This window comes from Eurytemora carolleeae, unplaced genomic scaffold (assembly GCF_000591075.1).
Source record: "Eurytemora carolleeae unplaced genomic scaffold, Eaff_2.0 scaffold1484, whole genome shotgun sequence".
NCBI lineage: Eukaryota > Metazoa > Arthropoda > Copepoda > Calanoida > Temoridae > Eurytemora > Eurytemora carolleeae.
Window position 1 is genome coordinate 1 of NW_019397541.1, and position 24,239 is coordinate 24,239.

Genomic DNA, 24,239 nt, shown 5'->3' on the forward strand with positions numbered 1-24,239 from the left:
TTTCATTTTTAGAACTTTGTTTAATTTTGATCTGAAAGAGTTAAATTGGTCGGAGTATATAGAAACCTATGTTAAGGTAAATATTTTGAAATCTTTCTTTTATTTGAAAATACAATAAATTATAGTCAATGAGACATGTTTAATATAAAACACAAGGACTTTATGCATGACACAGATACTTAAAAAAAAAGTAAAAGGCGTAAAAAATTAACTGTGATAAAAATTCTAAAATATTTTTATATTTTTGAAAAGTTGAGCAATTCAACAAGAAGTGTCATTCAATTTTAAATGAATGTTTATAAAATTTTTGAAAAACAAGAAAAAACACTTTCCAAATTTTTTTTATTTATTATCACATTTAATTTTTTTAAGCCTAAGATCCGAAGCAAACTAAATTTTTGAAATTTTAACCAAAACATCGATAAACCGGTTTTTTACTCACTTTGTAGTGTATTACACTCAGGTAGTACAAGTAATTGTACACTCAGGTAGTACAAGTAATTGTACACTGTACAGGGTGTCCGGGAGTATGTATTCAAAGAAGATTGGAGCACCCTCCCTGGAAGTCGAACAAAACTTATGCAAATGTACTGGTTACATAAAACACTACTGGTATGTACATTGTACATAAATTCATCCACAAGAAAACTAATGCAACTATTATATAGTTGCCTTGTTTTATGTGTGTCAAAACAAAAGTATTGTTAATCTATTTTGCTCTTATAATTTTATTTTTCTAATTCTAATTCTGCAGATTATGATGTTCTTGGGATTCTGGAAATTTATCTTCTATAGGTAGAAGTTTTGAATTTTTAATCTCGTTTAAAGCTCGTTGATTTGGTGTCAGCCTCAATTCTTAACTGGTTTTGTTTTTAGTAAAAGACGTTTAAGAGCAAACAGAACCTTGATGGCCAAAAACTTTGTTTGAAATTGAGGCTTTTTCACCAATTTTCGACCGACGACGAGGGGTGAAAATTACCAGCCCCCCCCCCTAGTCTAGGTTTTTTTTCTCTGTATTAAATACAATATTTCTAAATCACACTGCTCACGCTAAAATCAATCCGAATTTTGCCAATTACTTCCAAAAAGCTAAAGCTAAAAACAATTTATTTCATAGTTCTAAAACGTACATGTCCAGGGCTTCAAAAATGTATATCAAAGTAAAGTAAAAGTAAAATCAAAGTCCAAGGTGTTGTGACACTTCAAATTCGACCCTGATGGAACTTTACAAAGCAGTCTGGATCTATGTGAAATATCAAATACCTGCTGACTTTTCAATTTGAATTTTTCAAGTTCTGAATCATCGACAAAACTGTGGGAATCAATAATCAGCTTAATCATCAACTTCTTACTGAGATTTACAAAACAAAATATTTGGCTCCTGTTTATTTTTTCATTCATCAATTATCAATGTATCATCACACCCGGGATCGAAGAAGAGTTTAAATGATCCGAAGAACAGAGATTTATAGTCAATCCTGAGATTTACAACACAAAAAATTTGGCCTCTGATTATTTTTTCATTCTTCAACTATCAATGTATATTTGTTTATCTATTGTCTAATCTCCTAATTCATTATTCTCCAGTAGAGCTGGGTACAGAAGGGCACTTGTTTTCATTTCGTTCGTTCATCATTCGTGAATGACCCATTTCGTTCCTTCTCAAAATTATTGTTCATTTTCCATCTCTTTCGTTCGTTTTCTCACTTTACTAAAGTTCAATAAAATAGTTCGTTCAGTATAATTGTTCGTTCAATAAAATTGATTGTTCAATAAAATTTTCGCTCGGTAAAACAACGATCGTTTTTTCAAAAATTTGTTTGAAAAATCATTTGTTCAGTAAAAACTCTTGTTTTTTAAGTTTGTTCTAAAAATCGTTTGTTCAGTAAAAAAAGAAATTTTTTTTTCAAGTTCGTTTAAACCGTTTTCAATACGATCCATTTCGTTCGTGCATCCTTTTTTTATTTTTTATTTTTTAAAACATTTTCGCACACTGTACTGAAAAAATAAATATAAATGGTTTAATTTTAAGACTAAAAGAAGCTCCTCAGAATTAAGTAAAAAGACATCCCGCTCGGAATTTTGCCCAGCCCTACTTCCTTCCACTCAAAGAGTTTTGAGTTACCTACTTATCAAATAAAGTTCGTTATTGATAAAAGGCTGACCGGTTACTTTTTTTTTATTTGTTAAACTGCTTCGTTAACAGAACTTTTCCCATTCCTTGTCCGCATAAAGAATTAATGAATTACATAGTTTTCCCGACAGAGTCTGAGTCTTAATCTCATCAACAGCCCTAGAGAATAGATCATCGGCAGAGGCGCAACTGGGGGATTTTGAAAGGGAGGGGCGAAGAATAAAATTGTAAATATTAATAGGTCGCACCTCCGACGAAATTTTCCCTGGGTTCCAATTTCTATTTTTTCAAAAATATTTTATAAGTCGCATCAATCTAGCGCTGTTTTGAAGTCTAGAAATATTTCTAAAATTTGTCCATTTAAATATATATATAATCATGTATTTTATTATAACATGAAGCAATTTATGATTTTATTTTAATATTTGAATGTTTGTTGCTATTTTCAGCAGTAATTTGTTTTTCTTACGACAGCTTAGATGTGGAAATAGTTTTTGACTTGATTTTTATCCCAAATATGTTATTAGTTAGAAGTAGTTTTGTTTTTAAAAACTGTTTATTTTATTCGTGGTTTTTTACAACTTGCGCATTTCTTGCTTATGAAATAAGGGAGAAATTATCAAAATCAAACAGGTTTTAAGCTAAAGAAATGACATTATCTTCCGCAGAAGTAATTAAATCTAAATCGGGCATGTGGCTCTTTATATGGGGACTGGGGAGTCAATTAAAATTGTAATGAAAGTTTCTGTTAACAGATTTAATGATAAAGTTTTACATACATTTTCACTGACGGTAAGAAATGAAACGAAGGGAACCCATTATGGCTGAATGCCGCAACTTTTCTCAAATAGAAAGACTTCAAGATGGCGCTAATTTTTATTCCCGGATTTTATAAAAACAGCATCTTTATATGTTTCAATAGTCTTAGGATTTATTTTTTGTTTTATAAAAATCCATGAAAACTGATATTTTACTAAAATAGACATTTTGATTATTTTTAAATTTCTTAAGTATAATTGTGCAGGCTGTATATGTTGTACTTTATTAAAAACCTAAGAGAAAGAGTGGACACATGCACCCACATTAGTAAAATGTTAAAACCAAAGAAATAATTAAACAAGGTTGATATTCTGAGAATTGTTAATGTTATGATTTATCTATTAGTTAATTTAAGTTTCTAAGTATGATATTATAATGTTAATGAAAAGAATAGATTTTAGAATAAACTGTTTATCATGAATTTCGGAGGAATAAATAGTAAAAAAGTAGTTAAATCTTACAGTAAACTCGAAACACTTCTAATGGGGAACAAGAGTGCACTAGAAAAGTAGAAAAACTAGTCAAACCTAGTTAAACTGAGTTTTCGTATTTTTGAAATCTGATTTAGGAAGATCAGTCATCGCCCTTGGTAAGAAGTTCTAAATTATAAAAGATTGTATTTTTATTCAAAATTGTCTAATATGAATATTGGAATAAATTATTTTAAGCTAAACTACACACTTTTTCATCTTATACAAAAGATGTATACTTATACAGGATGCATAATTTCAAATGATCTTTTAAAGAGTGTCACGTCACGAGGATATTGTCCTAAGTTTTACCGAAAAAGGTTTAAAGTGCTACCATTGTGAATCGCCTTCACTTGTAACTCCACTTGAAATTACGTCTACAGTTCCTTTAAAGAATATCACGATGGGGCCCATTTGAGAGACTGATCAAAGTTCTTGACTTTTCCATTTCATGATTAAAGACAATTTTGCTAATAATGTTTTTTGATACTGTGGGTAGGGTAGAGGACGGTCAAATGATTGGTCCGAAAAGCACATCATTGCAAGGAAACCTACAACATTAGCATTAGCAAGAATAGTGTTGAATTTCAGAAAACCGATAAACATCAAGGTTTTAAAAAATACTTTTGGTAAAATTTAGTCAAATTTATTACAATTGATATCGTAAAAATGACATTAAGAAGAAAAATAAGTTATAGTTCTGAAATGTTCATGCCTAGGGCTACAAAGAACATCAGTGAGGCCAAGGCATTAAAATTATTCTAAATCAAAGTATTAATCACTTTCATCCTAAAACAGATTTCAGTTTATTAATAAATATAAATAAAACCACAAATTTTCGTTCTTTTCGAGCAAAAATTAGTCCGATAGCTTGGACTGAAATTCAGAATGATTATATTCTTTTTTTAAATAACCGTCGTGCTCTTGCCGCAAGAAAACGGGGTTACACAAAGTTACAACCATTATGGCCCTTATTCACAAAGGACTTGAGTCAGTAAATAAATTGATAAACAAAGGAATTGAGTCTCAGCCACAAACTTCGATTTCCTAATCCCTTTTTTTGCAACCCAATGTTGTAGACCTTAGAAATTTCAAGCTATAAATTCTGTGAGATTTGAAAATACTATTGGAAAATATCAAAGGATTACACCATCAGGTTGCGAAGATATAGGTATTAGAAAATCGACTTTGTTACAAAGACTTAATTAATTTCAGGGTTGAGCCTAATTTTTTTTTTAAATGGAATATTTTCTGTATTTTCAATTTCAGTGAAAAACAGAAATATGGAATAGTAAGTCAACTTTTAGACTCAAGTTATGATTTTAAATAGTCCAATGTGTTTCACATGCAGTGTACAATGTACATATAAAGGGACAGTTTTGTAATAACATTAAATACACTTAAAGATTGCTTTAATGTCGTCTTCCTTTTCCACAGTTTTTTGGTTCTCACTAGATTTACAGGGAAAGTACATGAAAAGTACTTATTTGTACATTTAAAAATACATAATTTATTTCTGATCGTATATATGTAATAACAATTAATTTTAAATATTTTTGAAACAACATTCGTAGTGCGTACATGTAACTCCAAACATATGGATCGAGTGCGTACATTTATTTAGTTGAAATAATTATAAAAAGAATGCGGTGAGAAGGTTTTTTGTCCATTTATTTGAATTTTTAAATGCAAATTTAAAAAAAAGAGGGGTAATTAATTCCCAATGGTACCCTTGAAACCTTAATTAGATCGATTAATAATGCTTAAGATAGTAAAATGTAGTTAAAATATAAACAAATATAGAAAACAAAAAAAGTACTGTTCTTTTCTGATTTAAAAATCATTAAAAATCTAAATTTTAATATTATTTTGTTCTTACAATGTAGATTGAACTAGAAATCCAGGAAATTGTTTATTTAGAATTCGAGAAATTATTTAACAAATAAGATAGGGAAATTAAGATTTTAGAAATAATTTAGCAGTTAATTTAGATAATTTTTATTTTGTTTCAAATTGTGGATTATACTCAACAACGGGAAAATGGGTTTTGTCTCGAAAACGCGACAATGATTCAAATTCAGGATATGTTCGAAAATGTAAAACATGAAATTGTCTTGAAAACGGTCATGGGTTTAAATATAAAAGAACTCCTTTTAAAATTTTGATTCCAGAAAAAAGTTTTTAATTGAGAATTATTGTCCTCGTCTTGATTAATAAAATGTTGGTTATAGTTTTTACCATCGACATTTACTCAGGATATGGGCTGGGACCCTAAATACCCAGTCTTTCAATTTGTGCCCATTTCTAACACTGAGTGTTAGTTTTGGAACTAATGTCCCCTGAATTTGCATTTTTTGAAATTATTTTTGCAAACAAGTTTTTTCAAAAAGGAAGAATTATGCAAATTTTAATTTAATTAATTAAGTTTTTTAATTTTGTATTTTTGTTCCTTTGATTAGTTTTGACTATATAATGGACGAAACTTTATATTTTTTAATTAAAGTTCGGATCCTCTCAATTTAAACAATTTAATTAAATCTTAAGATTAAGTAAGTACATTCTAATTAAAAAGACTGTTAGCCCGATTTTAAGTAACTATTCTATTCAGAATTGCCAAAAAGAAAGAAATCATTGAATTTTATTCTTTGAAATCCGCAAAAAGAAAAGTATCAATTTTCAGACAACATTTCAATGTTCATAATGACACTTTCTAATGTGCCGTAAAAAATTGCTTCGACAACCCCTTTTCAGTGAAGTGATATATATATGAAGAAAAAATCTTTGTGTGTCTTTTGGTTTGGATTTTTGGATTTCCTATCATAACTCATGAACCCCTTGACCGATCTGTCTCAAATTTTGCTTTAGGAACTCGGTACAACCATCAGGATGATCTTAGTTTAAGGTTTTGAAAAAATTGAGTGGGTTAACTTTTACAGAGAAAGTTTAGGTTCCTAAGCTAGTTCATATTTGAAATAATACGATACAAAAATCATTTAATAATTTTACAGCAATGTTAAAATATAATTTCGTTAAAATAAACTCTCCACATTTAACATTTATCATTTCACAATTATTTTTTTACACATATTTGTGACATAAAAGCCTTCAAATTTAACTCAAAGAGCTAGGGAAAAAAGTTAATTGAATTACGATTGGAAAGAACTTTTTAAAACACTTTTAAAGATGGAAAAGCTAAAAAGAGCTAGTTTGTTAGTAATTCAGTCTTTGCCACAAACACAAATTTTCTAATCCCTATATCTTTGCAACCTCATAATGTAAACCTTTAATATCTTAAACTAAGATGATCCAAACAGTTTGAAATATCAAAGGTCTACGACATTGGGTTGCAAATTCAAAGATTTTAGAAAATCTAAGTATGTGGCTGAAAGACTCAATTCCTTGGGCAAATCTTATTTCTAAGTGACAATAAGAGTGTAGTACATTTTCTCTTTGGTTTAATCAGCGCATCAGATTGACAAAACTGATCAGCTATCATATCTTTGTATATTGTTAAGATCTTTTGAACTGTTTAGTTAGTGTTCAGAAATATTTTTGAACTGTTCAAACTTTATCAAGTGTTCAAATCTTTATGAGTTTTCTAAACTTTAGTTATAGTCTTCAAATCTTTATGAAGCGTTGAAACTTTAGTTAGTCTTCAGATCTTTATGAATTGTTCAAACAGTATACAATGTTCAAATCTTTGGCGGATTGTTCAAAACTTAGTTAGTGTTCAGATCTTTATGATCTGTTCAAACTTTAGCTAGTCATCAGATCTTAGAGAATTGTTCATTGTTCAAACTTTAGTCCCATGAATTTTTTGAACTGTTTTTAGTTCGTGTTCAGATTGTTAAAACAGCATATAATGTTCAAATCTTAGGTGGATTGTTTGAATTTATGTGTTTTTTTATCTTTGTGAATTGTCTAGACCTTAGTGTAGAAGGTTTTTAAAGGAATTATCTCCTGTTCAATGCAAGGTTCTAGAGAGCTAGGTTTCCCGTCAAAGGAAATTATTCTGCTATCAAATGAACCTCGTACACTGCTTTTTCCACTCATTTCACTTCCTCTTACCCCCTCCTTCCATCCTCCTCGTCCTCCTCCTCCTCCTCCTCCTACTCGTCCTCGTCCTCCTCCTCCAACACCTTTTTCCTCACTTTGACCTCTCTCCAGCAGTAGGGAACTCTTTGTAGCCATTCTAGATAAAACAAGAGATTAATTTAATGTTTTTATTATTTTTGTTATTTAAGACAAATATCGCTTCCTTTCCTTTAAATTACAATTTTAGCATTTAACCGTCTCTATAGATTCACCCTGCTTATAAACAGTCTCAGTGATTCTTAAGACAGGGTTGACTTTGAACTGTCGCACACTTTGGGTTTAGATTTTACCGCTCTACCTCGATGTTGCTTTTCTGTAGACCTTTACATGTTCATTTTATCACTCCTAATCACTTGTTGTTAGCTTTGGTTTTAAAGAAGTAATTGGCAGAATTCTCATCGATTTTTGCTTGAGACCGTAATGAAAGTCGCTATTTTAATCCTCCTTAAATTTTCGTGGATTTTTGGTCTCAAATAAAAATATAAAAACTGAAAGTTCAATGACTGGTAAACTCTTGATTTCACAGTTATATTCTTAATTTTACGAGTATATCCACGCTGTGATTAGTGAGTCTGAACTTTGTGATCCATTAAAAAGTTATAGAACTGTGAACTAGCTGAGGAACAGTGGTTGGTTTCAAATTTTGTAATAGGCAATAACAAGTTGATGGTTCGTTTTTTTGAAGGAATTTTGGACTTATAAAGTCATCTCTTTTGTCCTTTTTATAGTTTACGTTATTAATATGATTATTCACATATAAAATAGCGATATACAATATATGAATAGAATAAATATATCTATAAATAGTATTAACACATTCTAAATCAGATCCCTTTCAATATACATTACTTCATTATGCAAGAACACTTCGTAATAAAAAAGATGACATATCTATATATTTTTTTATGATTTTTATGGATGGTGAGTGTGTGGATGGGGGGGGGGTCATTAGATCACATCCTCTTTTTATCTGAGCCGTCCATCCACAAATCACAATTTTAACCATGACCACCAGAAGAACCCCTTAATGTATTAAATAGCATGATTTTAAGGGGTTGGCCTCACAGGATTAAATGTTGAGGATCACATGAGGGTTTCCCATTGAATTAAAAAGAGGGCGGGCTATTGGGCCTAAGAGGTAAAACTATAATTTTGGGCCCCAACCCCTTGGAATGTCAAAAAAGTTTGAGCCTCCCCGAGACATATTTTTTCATACTTTTTTGATTCAAGTAAAAAATGGAACTTTAAATGATCACTTCTACTTCCCTAGCACATTTTTGTTCAAGTATCCGAACCCAGTTCAACTAATATTCATTCATTTTATATTTGTTTCAAAGTTCAAACCTGGTAATTCCTCTCCTTGGACTGTCCTTGGATCCTCCAATCAGGCTAGTCTGTACATAATATCATGTACAGTGTACATTGATATATACAGGGTGGTCTGTACATAATTTCATGTACAGTGTAGATAGATAGATATAGGGATGTATGTACATATTTTCAATTACAGTGTACATTGCTAGAAATAGAGTTGTATATTACATAGTTTCAATTACAGTGTACATTGCTAGAAATAGGGTTGTATATTACATAGTTTCAAGTACAGTGTACATTGCTAGAAATAGGGTTGTATATTTATAGTTTCAGGTACAGTGTCCATTGCTAGAAATAGGGTTGTATGTACATAGTTTCATTTACAGTGTACATTGCTAGAAATAGATTTGTATGTACATTGTTTCATGTACAGTGTACATTGTTATAAATAGGGAAGTGTGTACATAAATTTATTTACGGTACGGTGTGCATAGATTATATATATACGGTCTGTACATTAGTTCATATACAGTGGGTATAAATATATATATACGGTCTGTACATTAGTTCATGTACAGTGGGTATAAATATATATATACGGTCTGTACATTAGTTCATATACAGTGGGTATAAATATATATACGGTCAGTACATTAGTTCATATACAGTGGGTATAAATATATATATACGGTCATACAGTGGGTATAAATATATATTTAGAGTCAGTACATACTACATAAGTTCATGTACAGCGGACGCAGTTTCAAACATTAAAAAAGTAATGGACAAATTTACCAATTAATGATTCTTTCAAAATTTCTTTTTACTTTTTGTGACTTTCTGTAACCAAATAAATAAGAAAAAAAAATCCTTTCATCTGGAATAAATGCACACAGATGCTGGGAAATAAATTCATTTTGTTTACAGGGACTGTTCTTGAAGAAATGTGTGAACTATAAACACCACTGCTACTATAAACTTCGGTTCATTCCAAGCACCGGGCAGAACTTTAATCAGCTAGAGCAAGCTGTACAGTACATACGGCAAAGCGAGACAGTACGCGAAATTAATGACCCCTTTCTAGTAAAATTTAAGGGACATTTTTTGTGGCAATTTCCTTTAAGGTTTGAAGACGATGGTGTAAATCTAACTGTATTTATTGAATTGTATTTGTCCAGTGCAAGAACTAGTTTTCAAACCAATAATGTCAAATACATTTCTTCCACAAATAAAAGCTTTTAACAACTTTTAGAGTTTTTAGAACGGAACAAATATAAATATTTATAACACTATTATTTTAGTTTAGTAGTATTAAAAGATTCTTAACGGACATTTTCTCTATATCGAGAGGGTAAGTCTAAAAAAGCAAGAACTTTCAAAATAGAGAGAAATTTTTAGGTCAAAAGTGTTATGGTATGGATAACTTCATGAAATAATGTTGTTTATCTATCTGTCTTTGCAAAGGTTGTTTCTAAATAAGCTTTAAACAAAGCAGAAATTAAAAAAATAAAAGTTGATTTTATTTTCATTTTCAATTGAAATTGAAATTTATTCTGGAAATATTTCAAATTTGAATTTGAAATCCGCGAACCAATTTAACTTTATTCTAGCTTAGTGCTACTTTATCATTAGAGAACGATGATTACTTTAAAAAAAATAACAAAAAAGGGCAATAAGTAAGAATATATATTTTAATAACTACCTTTTCAATTTGTAGACTAGGCCTAGTGTTTCTTCGGTCTATTTCTAGATTCACCTTTAATAAAGCCTTATCATCTTATTATTCAATTATTGTTCAATTATTCAATATTATGTTCATTATCTAATTATTAACATTTTTGTACATTCTATTTGTGTACATCTACTCCTATTAGACGTACATGAGAAGATGAAGAAGGAACTAAGTCCATCCCACAAGCTCAAGTTTTCTAATTCATATATCTTTGCAACCTGATGGTGTAAAACTTTGATATTTCAATCTTTGCTAGATGATTTGATTCAACAGAATTTATAAAGTTTGATATATCTAAGGTCTACAACATTGAATTGCAAGGATATAGGGATTAGAATATCAGAGTTTGTGGAAAAGACCTTTCATACTATTATTATCATAAAAATTATTTTTATTTGATTATTATAATTTTCATAATTTTTACCTGGTTTCTGTCCCGACAGCAGAATGTTTGAAGAAAAACTCGTTTAAATTTATCTCCAAAGATACAGTAGATTATGAAGTTTACTACAAAATATATATAATAAATATAAATATTAAAAATGTGAAACCAAGAGGTTAGAAATGATTTATAAATATATATGACTCTCCGCTAAAACCCACCGTCTACAGTCATAACCAGAACACTGCAGTGTGTCGACATTCAAGTAACACTAAAGTGCATTTAAACATGTTACAAAGCAAATATATTTATTATTGTTATCAAATCATTAATTAAGTGGAATTGGTCTGTTTATAGTGTACAATTTTGGTGCCTCATGTGCATTGGACTATTTAAAGTCTAAACTTGAGCATAAAAATCCACTTCCCATTCCAGAGTTTTCTGGTTATCGCTGTATTCTGTTAGTTTAGTTTAAAGCTTAGTTTGAAGTGATGATGACCGTTGACCTCTGGTGACCGCTGACCACTCACCTGAGCTGTTGACAGTGACCAGTAAGTTTGATGTTTGAGTGAGTATAAAGTACATTGTTCCAAGATGCTGAAATACGTAGTTCTGATACTTAGACATCATGTTTCAATAATAAAGAATATAATACATATAAGAATAAAAGAATATAATAAAGTTTTTGCAAGAAAAGCTTTAACAGAATTAAGTGACAGATGTTTTGTGGCTGATATAAAAAAATCTCAAAAATCATCCACTGCTTACTAAAACTCAGAAAACTCTCAAATGGGGCAAAAGCCCGCCAAAAAGCATCAGCTGATTAGAAAATGTCGTCTTCAACTATTACCTCTAGAACGTTGACCACGAGTGCCAGTATATTAGACAGGAAGAAGACGATAACTACACACACTAACATCATCGCAAGTCTTCATATACAGTGGGTATAAATATATATTTAGGGTCAGTACATTAGTTCATATACAGTGGGTATAAATATATATATAGGGTCAGTATGTGGCTGAAAGACTCAATGGGCAAATCTTATTTCTAAGTGACAATAAGAGTGTAGTACATATAACTACACACACTAACATCATCGCAAGTCCAAGCTCACGCTTCTGGGTTCTGAACAAATAATATTAATAAGATTTAAATCATAGATGGAAAATTTAATACAATAATATAACCAATAAAATGTTCTCTATTCCTAACGAAACTTTGCTTGATTCTAAAGACTATATAGGGTTTCAACGCAAGTAGATTTTACTTGCGCGCAATTGCAATCTGTTGAGTATATGGTTGAACACATCTTATACCCAAGAGCGTAGCGTCTATAAAAATCTACAGAACTGCATTATTTCATTAGATTGTAACTTGTAAGTAATTTAATTAAACTTGAAATTAACCATTCAGATAGTACAACCCATAAATGTCGAATCAAATCTATGCATTCGTATAAAGTTGATATATTATAATTTATACTTTTTATATCATATACTTTAAACGGCAACTATAAGTTTAAAGTACATCGTATATAAAAAAAAATTAAAACGATCGAATATCAGCCTGTACCCCTTTCATTTTTTGTGAACACTATTTTAAAAAGAAAAATTTATATTGTTATTAAAAACAGTATCGTAAAAATAAAAAAAAATAAAATAAAAAAAGGCAGGAGTGCCTCAACTTTCGTTATGAAAATTTAAAAAAGAACATTCTGAGGTCACCTACGGCCCCACCAAAAGCTAAAATTAACGCGACAAAAATGCAACGACCATGATTTTCATGATTAAAAGAAACCTCTCTCCATTGCTGGTTAGGGGGGGGGGGTTCAGGGTTTGCTGGAATGATAAATCCTGGGGAAAAAGGACTGCTTCTCAAAGAATACAAAATTAGATTTCTCAACGTAATTCTTTTCAAACTCTTGTAAACAATTGAAGAGATGGGAAGTTTCTTTCAATTCAGGAAAATGAAATTTTTCATTTAAAACTTATTGTTCATTTTGTCGTCTACAGAGAGGGGCAGAAGTCGAGCCACGTCATTTCTACATCCGAGCCACAATATTAAAATTTTATAATTTTTTCCTTTCCATATAATTGGCAAACAGTAATTTTTGAACTCTTTCCAATAAAGAGATCTTTATTTTTATTGAATTTATACTAGCAAAATACGAAATATATTTTTGATATTTTAAGCTTTAAAATGAGCTGAATTACACTATAAGCCAATAAGGGCTTAAGAGGATTTTAACGCAATCCAATGATGGATTTCAACCAGTAAAACATAAAAGCACACAAAGGAACTGATTGCCATGAATTCTGAATAGTTTAATGTTGAAATATCAAAGGTTTACATTTTCGGGTTGCAATGATATAGGGATCAGAAAATTAAGGTTTGTGTTGAGAATTCAATTACTTTTAAACCTTTAATTAAACAGTTTTCTGATTTTTAAATTTTTAATATTTCTTTCATGCCCTTGCTTTATCATATTTTTAAAATTATAGGCATTCAAGAGCTTTAAAAATGAAATTTAAAAGGATGAGCTGGATGGCTCGGATGAGAAGGCTCAGAAAACAAAAAAATAAGTTATAAATGAATTAAATTAAATAAAAGTTAAATTAAACAATGAAAAAATTAAACAAGTTATTACTAAAACAATGAATGAATTAAACAATTAATCAATTAATCAATGAATGAATTTAAAAATAAATGAATTAAAGAATGAATGAATTAAACAATAAATGAATTAAACAATTAATGAATTAAACAATAAATACATTAAACAATGAATGAATTAAACAATAAATGTATAAAAAATTAATGAATTAAACAATAAATGAGTTAAACAATGTATCAATTAAACAATAAATGTATAACACAATTAATGAATTAATCAATAAATGAATTTAACAATAAATGAATTAAACAATGAATGAATTAGACAATAAATGTATAAACAATGAATGAATTAAACGATGAATGAATTAAACAATAAATGAATTAAACAATAAATGTATAAACAATAAATGAATTAAACAATAAATGTATAAACAATAAATGAATTAAACAATGAATGAATTAAACAAAAAATGTATAAACAATGAATGAATTAAACAATGAATAAATTAAACACTGAATAAATTAAACAATAAATGAATTAAACAATTTATAAAATAAAACAATGAATGAATTAAATAATAATTGAATTAAACGCTGAATAAATTAAAACAATAAATAAATTATACAATAAATGAAATAAAACAATGAATGGATTAATTATATTAAGCTTGGATCATACAATAAATTAATTATACACTAAACAAAATAAAATAATGAATGAATGAAACCTTGAATGAGTTTAGGCTAGATGAATCATGCAAAGATGAATTGTGCAATGAATGAATGCAAATAAATGCACAAAAGTCATATTTTTTTCATAATGTCAGAATTAAATTGCAATCATGTGTCAGTTCTGTTTATGAGAGGCATGGTGTCTGTATGAAATGTGGTTTCATACAATGCAGATATTCCTTTTAATGTTTCATACTGTTCCGTTCTTGACGAGGGAGGGAAGGGTAACCCGCCAAAACCCCTTTCCATTTCCTGTCAAACCATTGAATTGCAGATTGCATTAGACTTAAATCCTATTAAATCTCTTTGAAAGCCAGTATAGAGTATAAATTATAGTTAATCTAGTGGACTTTTCAGTTTGCATTTGTGGATTTTCAGAATTACTATATGTCCACAATTTTTAGACAAATTTTTCAATTTTGATCACAAATAATATGCAAAATCTTTTCATTTCAGTTAACCCTTCAGGGTAAAATTACACTGCGGGATATCGAATAAAGATTTCAATTATTAATCCATAGATTAAATATCGAGATGAAGCGTTGATATCAATATCCACAATACAAGAGTTCCCAGTTCTGTTTTATTTATCCAATGTTTAACAGCATCAATTCAATTTCTTTACAATTTTTAGTTAGTTCAATAATCACGTTACTTTTCAAACCTTAATCGCACTGCAGTGATTCTAACAATAAAAAACTATTGAGACCGGGCCGACTAAGAAACATCACCATGGCGTTGTTTAGGTTTTTCCTTACAAACCCAATAACATTTTTGCTAATCCTGGACTTTTATATCTTCAATTAAATAAAGGTATTTGACCAAATCGACATAGATTTTCGTGTCAGAAAGTGCATATTTTGACTTCTTGTCATCGTAGCGATAACTTTTTTAATTTTCCAAATTATAAAAATCGATATCTCATTTATACTTTATTACTTTATTGGAGACAACGCTTTAAGGGTTCTCTTCTGAATCGTACATATGGCTGCACTCTGACGCTTAAAATTCCTTTTTTACATCTCATATTTAAGATGAAAACGCGTCAAAGGAAGGATTTTGTATTTGAATATTTTATTAATATTTTGCATAAATTAGTGATATTTTGAAGAGAGGTTTATTTTCCAAGATATTTTGGTAGAAAATAGTATAAATATTTAAATCTTCTTTTACTAGGATTTATGCCCTGCAAGATTTATGTTTTGAGATGTTTTTATTTTGAAAATGGACTTTTAAATCATAACATATTTTCGTGTACAATTTTTCAATTTTAATCTTTTGGTTGAGGAAATAAGGTGTTTATTATCTACTCATATTACACATATAATACATATATTATACATAAGTATTAAGGGATTGAATCTCAAATGTTTTATTCCTTATATATTTGCAACCTGCTAGTCTAAACCTTAAATATTTTAAACTTATTATTTGATCTAACAAATTAGTCATCTTAGTTTGAATATCTAATGTCTACGACATTGGGTTGCTAAGATAAATGGATTCAAAAATCAGATTTTGTGGCAAAGACTCAATTTTCTTGTAGGATTTTTAAATCGATGTTAAAAATGATCCATTTGCAGCATTTTTGACACGAAAATATGACCCCTTTTCATTTATGTTCCCAGTCAAAGTATTGTAGTCTTTGTCAAAAAATCTAACATTGCAACCCAGAGTCGTAAAGTATTTAAAACTATAAATCCTATTAGATCAAATAATAGAGGGTTACCCACACATAATATGATGAATTCATGGTTTATATTAGGTCTCTGCCTGTTTAGTGATTTGCCAAAGAAATAGTAATAATATAAGTATACAGACAGTTTAAATTCCGTAGAGTCGTCTCTGAAGTCTCATTCTTTGTGGGTGACCCTGTATCTGTTTTGTTAAATAAGGAATTGAATCTCAAACGTTTTATTCCTTATATATTTGCAACCTGATAGTCTAAACCTTGGATATTTTAAACTTATTATTTGATCTAACAAATTAGTCATCTTAGTTTGAATATCTGATGCCTGCGACATTGGGTTGCTAAGATAAATGGATTCGAAAATCTGATTTTGTGCCAACGACTCAATTTTCTTGTAGGATTTCTAAATCGATGTTAAACATGATCCATTTGCAACATTTTTGACACGAAAATATGCCCCCTTTTCAGTTATGTTCCCATTCAATGTAATGGAGTCTTTGTCAAAAAATCTAACATTGCAACCCAGAGTCGTAAAGTATTTAAAACTATGCATTCTGTGAGATCAAATGAAGTCTGAAATATCAAAGGTTAATAACATTAGATTGATAATACAGGGTTACCCTTACCCACATATAACACAATGATTTCATGGTTATATTAGGTCTTTGCCTGTTTAGTGATTTGCCAAAGAAATAGTAATATAAGGAAACAGACAGTTTAAAATTTGTACAGTCGTCTCTGAAGTCTCATCCTTTGTGGGTAACCCTGTATCTGTTTTGTTAAAATGTATATTTATTTCTATACGTGGCAGATTACATTTAAAAAATTTTCGAATTACAAATAAAAACTTAAAAAGAACATGACATTTAAACTAGATAAAATAAGAAGGTCTAATTTATGCGACATGACAGGTATACCTTTGTGACCTCATAGCTCTTTTAGTTTTGATTTTACAGGTATAAATAAAGCAAATTTATCTGACACTCTTGTATGCCGAGTCCATTAGCGCCTGATCCAATCAGGGTTCAACCATGTGTTTGTTGTCTATTCTAAACCAATAGAAACAGTATGGCGGTAAAATCTATCTTTCTATCTATCTCATCACCCAATTAGAGATGAATCCTTATTTCGGTGCTATACACTAAATGAAAATATTTACTTGTACTGAAACTATAATGCTGGTTATATATTAGAAATTTACAAGTTTTTCTTAACGGCTCATTTTATGTGCATAGATTGTGACGTGTGTATGCTGTTTAATCAACTACAATTTTAAGGTGGATATCGAGATTAAAAGATCGGGATCATGAGTATCCAGTATCCACAATATAAAAGTGCCCAGGGTGGATATCGAGATTAAAAGATCGGGATTATGAGTATCCAGTATCCACAATATAGAAGTGCCCAGGGTGGATATCGAGATTAAGAGATCGGGATCACGAGTATCCAGTATCCACAATATAAATGTGCCCAGGGTGGATATCGAGATTAAATGATCGGGATCATGAGTATCCAGTATCCACAATATAAAAGTTCCAAGCTCTGATTATTTTCACACACTGCACACTGGGGAAATGGAAAGGAGATTCCGAGTTTGAAATATTTTCAGAAATATATATATTTTCTTTTTTTAATAAAGTCAAGGGAAATAAGCTTGAGCAATCTATAGTAGAATTCTTCAAGTTTCTTTTCCATTCTGCACAAGATAAGAAATTGAGACGAAAAAAATTTTGTAAATCTTTTTTCAAATTTAAGGCTTAAAAGGATTAAGTCTTCGCCGCAAAGTCGAATTTTCTAATCTCTATATCTTTACATCCTGATGGTGTAAACCTTTTACATTTTAAACAAGATTATTTTATCCAACATCTTTCAAAGTTTGAAATATCTAAGGTCTAGAACAATAAAACTGGAGGTGTCTATAGAAACAATGGCCTATCGATTTAAAATTGATGACTGACTTCTATTTAAATCAATAATTTAAAATTTATTAATTTGAATATTAATGAAGAATTTGATTGATTCTCTTTTGATTATTAATCAGTAGATTAAAAATCATTGATTGATATCTTTATTCGTTGATTGATTTTGATTGATTGATTGATTTCATTAAAAGTAAATTATTTAATTAATTTCTTTGTTAATTGATTAATTGATTGCTTGATTTTATATCGACTAATGATAAACATAAACTGTTTTAGTGAGTAATTTGCATGTCGCAGAAACTGATTGATATGAATTGATTAATGGATTGATATGAATTGATTGATTGATTTATTAATTACTTGATGAACTACCTGATTTCACAGTAGATGAGGCAGTTGTACACAGCGAGGAGGGTGAAGGGGATCAAGTACAGGAATATCATGTACATCCAGTGAATATAGATCTAGATAAATTAAGCATCATCAATATTGGAACTGAGCCAACTGCTAACCTTGGTTTGTGCATTAAGGTCGATAAAAATTGCAATTAAAAATAAAATTTCAAAATCGTGCATTACATTCTAATCAGACGATTTGATATCGAAGAAATTGCTTTATAACTTTTACTAACTACCACCCAGTTTTCAATATTTAAAAAACGGGTTTCAAAATTGAATTTTAAAGAAAATAAAATGTTTTTTTAAACGTTTTTTTTTTAACTTGGTGGCATTTAATCGCCTTAAAAAATAATATTTACTAATGTTTTTTTTCATTAAATTTCTTTACATTTAATAAAAAGTCTAATTAAAAAGAAACCTAGATGAGCTAAAGAAATTGAGTCTTTGCAACAAACTTTCTAATCCCTATATCTTTGCAACCACATTTCGTAGACCTTAAATATTTCAAATTATGAATTCATAAAAAATCAAAGATTTACACATTCAGGTTGCAAAGATATATGAGATTAGAGAATATGAGCTTGCTGCAAAAACTCCTTTGGCCTCTTATGCAAAAGTTAAAGTCATAATTTAAAAGAACAAATGAAAAATAATTATTTTTCAACATTGTATAAATATAATTAACAGCTGACCGTTGCATGTATATATATATATATATATATATATATATATTATTAATTTCGAAGAACTTATTATAGAAAAACGATATATCTAGCTTATTAAATATAAGTGGACTGTGTTTAAGAGAAATATGACGTCAACCTGTATTTTCAGTTTAGTTTAAAGATTAAACAATTAACATGTGTTTTAAAGTGTTACAGACGGTTTAGGAGATTTAACACGCGTTTCAAAGTATCATAGAGGAATATAGACATTAAACACGTGTTTTAAAGTATCATAGAGGAATTTAGACATTAAACACGTGTTTTAATGTATCATAGAGGAATTTAGACATTAAACACTTGTTTTAAAGTACCATAGACTGATTTAGACATTTAACACATGTTATAAACTGTTAGAGACGTATTGAGATATTTAAAATGTGGTTTTAAAAGTTACAGACGAATTAAGACATTTTAAACTTGTTTAAAGTGTCGTAGACGGACTAAGGCATTTAACAAGTGTTATAAAGTGTAATATACGGATTTAGACACTTATAATGTGTTTTATATTGAAATAGTCAAATTTAGACCTTGAACATATGTCTGAGACTATACATTTTCTTCATTATTTCACAATTTTTCTCGCACAACTTCTTGATTTTCCCCTGAAATTAATTCGGCGAAAGGAAGCGCAAAAGATGAGGAATTTCGTGAATNGAAACCCTAATAGAGTTCATTTAGTAAATCCTACCTGAATATAATATTTGTTTTGTCTGAGTGTAGTTGGGAGAACTTCGGTTGTAAAGTTTGCTTCTTCGGACACAGGTAGAGAGGAGTTTAGGTCAGTGTATACCTAGGGCATGATAAAATTGAACAGAAGTAGATCGTAACTAGGGTTTCCAGTGAACAAAAACTTTAGCGAGCAAATGCATAAACGCGAAAATTTTCGTTTGCCTTTCGGTATCTTTTCGCGAAATTTCGCGAAAATGAACTCAGCGAAAAAATGCGAAAACGATGCGAAAATTGCGAAAATACTTTTCACGAAAAATTATTTCTCCAAAAGAAAATTTTCGCGAAAACCACAAGTGTTGTAGCTGCGCAAAAAATTCTCTGCTCTGAGTTAAAGGTGTCATTATATCATAGTTAATAATTTTCGCATTTCCCCACCAAAAATTTTCACATTTGATTTTTCGTAAAATGTGCGCATTTTTTCGCATTTTTTTTGCGAAAATTTTCCATTTTATCGCAAAACAGATTAAAGTGAAATTTTGCTGAAAAAGCGAACATTTTCGCATTTTTCTCGAGCGAACGAAAGGCGAATTTTCGGCGAACAGTTTTTTTCTCAATTAATGCAAAATTTTGAGAAACAATTTACCCTTTTCGCTGGAAACTCTAGTCGTAACAGAGAACAATTTTGATATGAAAAAGTAGGCATTCGGTATTCTATACCCTGTAGGACTCAGGCAGATAGCGTTTAAGGGATCCGAGTTCGAGTATTTTAGAAATGTCAATGTCCACCAATTTAAAGAGTTTTCAGATCAATTCAATGCAAAAAGGCAATTTTTTCTGGCGCTAAGTGAAATAATATGAAATTTTTATTATTCTAATGAATGTCATTCCACTCCCGTCAAATCGTGACATGATATGAATCGGAAGAAAGATTTACCGGTCACTTGTATACTAGCAGGTCTAGGCTTCTTAGTGTATCATCGTACTAGCACATTTTTAGCACAAATTGTAGACTGGCTGGATCGATGTTAAAAGCGTGTAGTGTGGAGACATTATTCAAAAGTTTTTTGTAATTTTTTTTACCTTTTTAGTTGTGACCTCCATGAACCGAGGAAGATTGTAAACTAAAAATAAAGAAAATTATTTTATAAGATTGAAAAATTCAAAACTTGTTGAAACTGATTTTTCGGGGGATTGTGAATTTTTATATTCACACATAAGAGAAAGCTATGATGTGCCCCTCCACAATTTGCAATTTAAAGCTCAACTTTCATTCGTTCTAACGTTCGATTAATAATCTTTGCTTAATTCATTCCGTAATTCATGATTGAAATTAGTGCTTCCTCTATTGTATCCCTTAATCCATGATTGAACTTAGTGCTTCCTCTATTATATCCCGTAATCCATGATTGAAATGAGTGCTTCCTCTATTGTATTCCGTAATCCATGATTGAAATGAGTGCTTCCTCTATTGTATTCCGTAATCCATGATTGAAATGAGTGCTTCCTCTATTGTATTCCGTAATCCATGATTGAAATTAGTGCTTCCTCTATTGTATCCATTAATCCATTATTAAACTTAGTGCTTCCTCTATTGTATTCCGTAATTCATGATTGAAATTAGTGCTTCCTCTTTTGTATTCCGTAATCCATGATTGAAATTAATGCTTCCTCTTTTGTATTCCGTAATTCATATTGAAATTAATGCTTCCTCTAATGTATTCCGTAATTCATGATTGAAATTAGTGCTTCCTATATTTACCCAAGTACTCTATGCTGTTATTGTTTCCTCCACTAATATCTTTACTCTAAGGCTCTATAAAGGTTATCAAAATATCCATATATTTCTTCTGTAGATTACTAGGGCTGGGCACGTTCCAACTTTTCGAGAAGTTTTGTTAACAGTTAGTTCAAAGTCCAACCGTTAAAAAAAATTCAGGTAGACGTTGGTATTAAAGACATGAACGGAACGTTCGTTTTATTAACGGTTTTTGCCGTTTTAAAAAAAGTTACCTTAAGTTAACGATCTCAATTTTATTAATGGCGTTAATGGAATATATTCCGCCGTTAACGGTTGTTTGTAAAATTAAAAGTGTTAAAGTTATTGCTGTTTCAATTTTACTTTAATTTTAGCAGAAAAAAGAACGAAAGTTGCAGTTTTTTTATAAATCCATTCGTTTCATCTCCGATATCAACCGTTAATTCTTTGGCAACGATTTTAAAAATTAACGGTTTTTGCCATTTGTTAACGGACTCTTTCGTTACTTGTAAAAAAAACTCCGTTTCGTTACGAAACTTTCCTCAGCCCTATAGATAACGCACACACTTCTCAGTAAGATAATATCTTCAATATAAAGAAAAATTAGAGAAAAAACCTATAAGANAATTTAATATGATATCTAGTAACAGTACTGTATAATAACATTTCTGTATTCTCTTATTGTGCTGTATAGATCAAACCTATAAACTCTATCTCAGTTATTACAAGTTTTTACCTTTAATATTTTTATTTTAAATTTTCAAAGAACATTTTGAAAACTGATATTTCCTTGATTTAAATTGTTAATTTTCCTAAAAACTGTTCAAGCTAAAGAAACTTTAGACTTTTTATAAAGAAGAACTGTATTTTGATTTGCGTAAAACTAATGTTTTAATAATATTTGTATTTGATATAAGTTAGGATTTTTATTATTTAACCATGTATATTGAATTTACCCTTACTGTAAGAAAATAATCATGATGCAGAGCGGAAAACTTTAGAATAGAATATCCTTAATCCTGATCGGTTAATTAATCTGGAGATTAATTAAAAGAGGAGAGCATGCATTATTTAATCTTGAGATCAAGAAAAAGTGTGAATCAAGCATTAATTCCAATGTCCACCATTCAAAAGTTTTCAGCTCAGGCCAGTCAGTTCAATCATGCCCCTAAGATACTAATATCTGAATATTGCTAAAAACTGAACCGATTAGGCCCCCATTATGACCCAGGAAAGATTTCAAAGAAAAAAATTTTGCACGAAAAAAAGTCGCCAATTTACAATTTAAAAACGATGAAAAACGGCGAACTGTAGTGCAAAAGTTCAAATCTAAAATTAATATTAGGAAAGTGAAGCGTCCTAAAAGCTTATAGTACAATACATAAATGATAATTATACATATCGAAGAAAAATATATTATTGATATAAACAAAATATATTGGTAATAAAATATTTGTCGGAAATTAATTATTCTTCCTGTACTATAATTAATTACAAGAAGAAAGAATAGATGTTTTCTCTTTATTCCTGAAGTAGAAACTTTTAAGTATTAATGAAAGAAACTAACTCGGCTTCGGAGACGAAAATCCAGTTTTAAAGCAAACAACTTTTGAGTAGAAACTTTTAAGTATTGATGAAAGAAACAAACTCGGCTTCGTAGACTAAACTTAAGTTTTAAAGCAAAAAATTTTTGAGTAGAAACTTTTAAGTATTAATGAAAGAAACAAACTCGGCTTCGGAGACGAAACTCCAGTTTTGAAGCCAACAACTTTTGAGTAGAAACTTTTAAGTATTAATGAAAGAAACAAACTCGGCTTCGGAGACGAAACTCCAGTTTTAAAGAAAACAACTTTTGAGTAGAAAAAGAATGTATTCAATTTTGAAACTTTGTAACGAACTAACTCGGATATGATCGATGACCAAACGCGGTTTTATAGAGTTGAGCATTTTTAGTGAAAATTAGCACAAACTTTATTCAATCAAGCTTAAACTTTAAATTGGAATAAGGAAAACAAATAGAAGAAGCTTAATTCACTTAGCGACCATTTTGGGTTAAGAAAGCAATGCTCAATTCACCATCTACACGTAACCTTAGAAACCTTCATCTGATCAATAATGTGGAAGATATTGTCGAATTTCTAGGTTTAAAAGTATTCAATTCTGATAATTCTTATATGTTTTCATGCAAAAAAATACGCAAGTCACATTTGTAAAGAGAAACCACAGTTAAAAATAATTAGTTTTTAAAATCATAAACATTCATATCTAATGTATATACTTGATCATTTAAAACTGTTAAGGGTACCATTGTGAATTGGGCTTTGCCATCGTTGCATAATTACGCTTAATTACAGTCCATTTGAGAAGGGAAGAAACGACCTATGAAGCAAAGTATGCATTAAAGTAATTTTTTTTAAAATTTGGTTTCGTGAAAGAATCTTGATAATAGGACGAGGAAATTCAATCTTATTTTGGACATGAGCGCTAAAAAGTAGATTGTAGATAAACTAATAATCCCTCCATGAAATGCAGTACACAGTGCACAGTACATTTTTGACAAATATTTAGGTTTTTAGAATTTCTGGGGTTCATATTTTGTTCATTTAAAAATGTCCCGAGGCCCGAAGGAATTTGTGAATATATGAAACCTGAGCTATGCAAGAAAAGAGAGATAATAAATCTATAAAATGGAAAATAAAACAAGTAATACTATTTTATTGTCCTAAAATAAATCAAGAGTATATTCTATCTACACCTTAAAACTAGGGTTTGCCAATTTTTT

At 29.8% G+C, this 24,239-nt stretch overlaps 1 protein-coding gene and 1 long non-coding RNA gene across 2 annotated transcripts in view; one reads left to right on the forward strand and one right to left on the reverse strand.

Annotated features, from left to right (window-relative positions):
- The first annotated feature begins 9 nt into the window (after positions 1-9).
- On the forward strand, positions 10-1,351 carry LOC111714811 (uncharacterized). Its single transcript, XR_002768081.1, has 4 exons — positions 10-76; positions 517-612; positions 755-795; positions 1,294-1,351. It is a non-coding gene; the product is annotated as an uncharacterized LOC111714811 (long non-coding RNA).
- Positions 1,352-7,344: 5,993 nt separating this feature from the next.
- The window catches only part of LOC111714810 (FMRFamide receptor), a 29,131-nt gene continuing 12,236 nt past the window's right edge, over positions 7,345-24,239 (reverse strand). The window contains exons 8-17 of the mRNA XM_023490014.1: positions 20,782-20,822; positions 19,721-19,822; positions 18,282-18,373; positions 12,042-12,074; positions 11,797-11,875; positions 11,477-11,543; positions 10,989-11,071; positions 10,535-10,588; positions 8,863-8,912; positions 7,345-7,615 (exon numbers count right to left, since the gene is read on the reverse strand). Of these exons, the coding sequence (XP_023345782.1) occupies positions 7,345-7,615; positions 8,863-8,912; positions 10,535-10,588; positions 10,989-11,071; positions 11,477-11,543; positions 11,797-11,875; positions 12,042-12,074; positions 18,282-18,373; positions 19,721-19,822; positions 20,782-20,822 (872 nt within the window). The remainder of the gene's footprint in view (positions 7,616-8,862; positions 8,913-10,534; positions 10,589-10,988; positions 11,072-11,476; positions 11,544-11,796; positions 11,876-12,041; positions 12,075-18,281; positions 18,374-19,720; positions 19,823-20,781; positions 20,823-24,239) is intronic.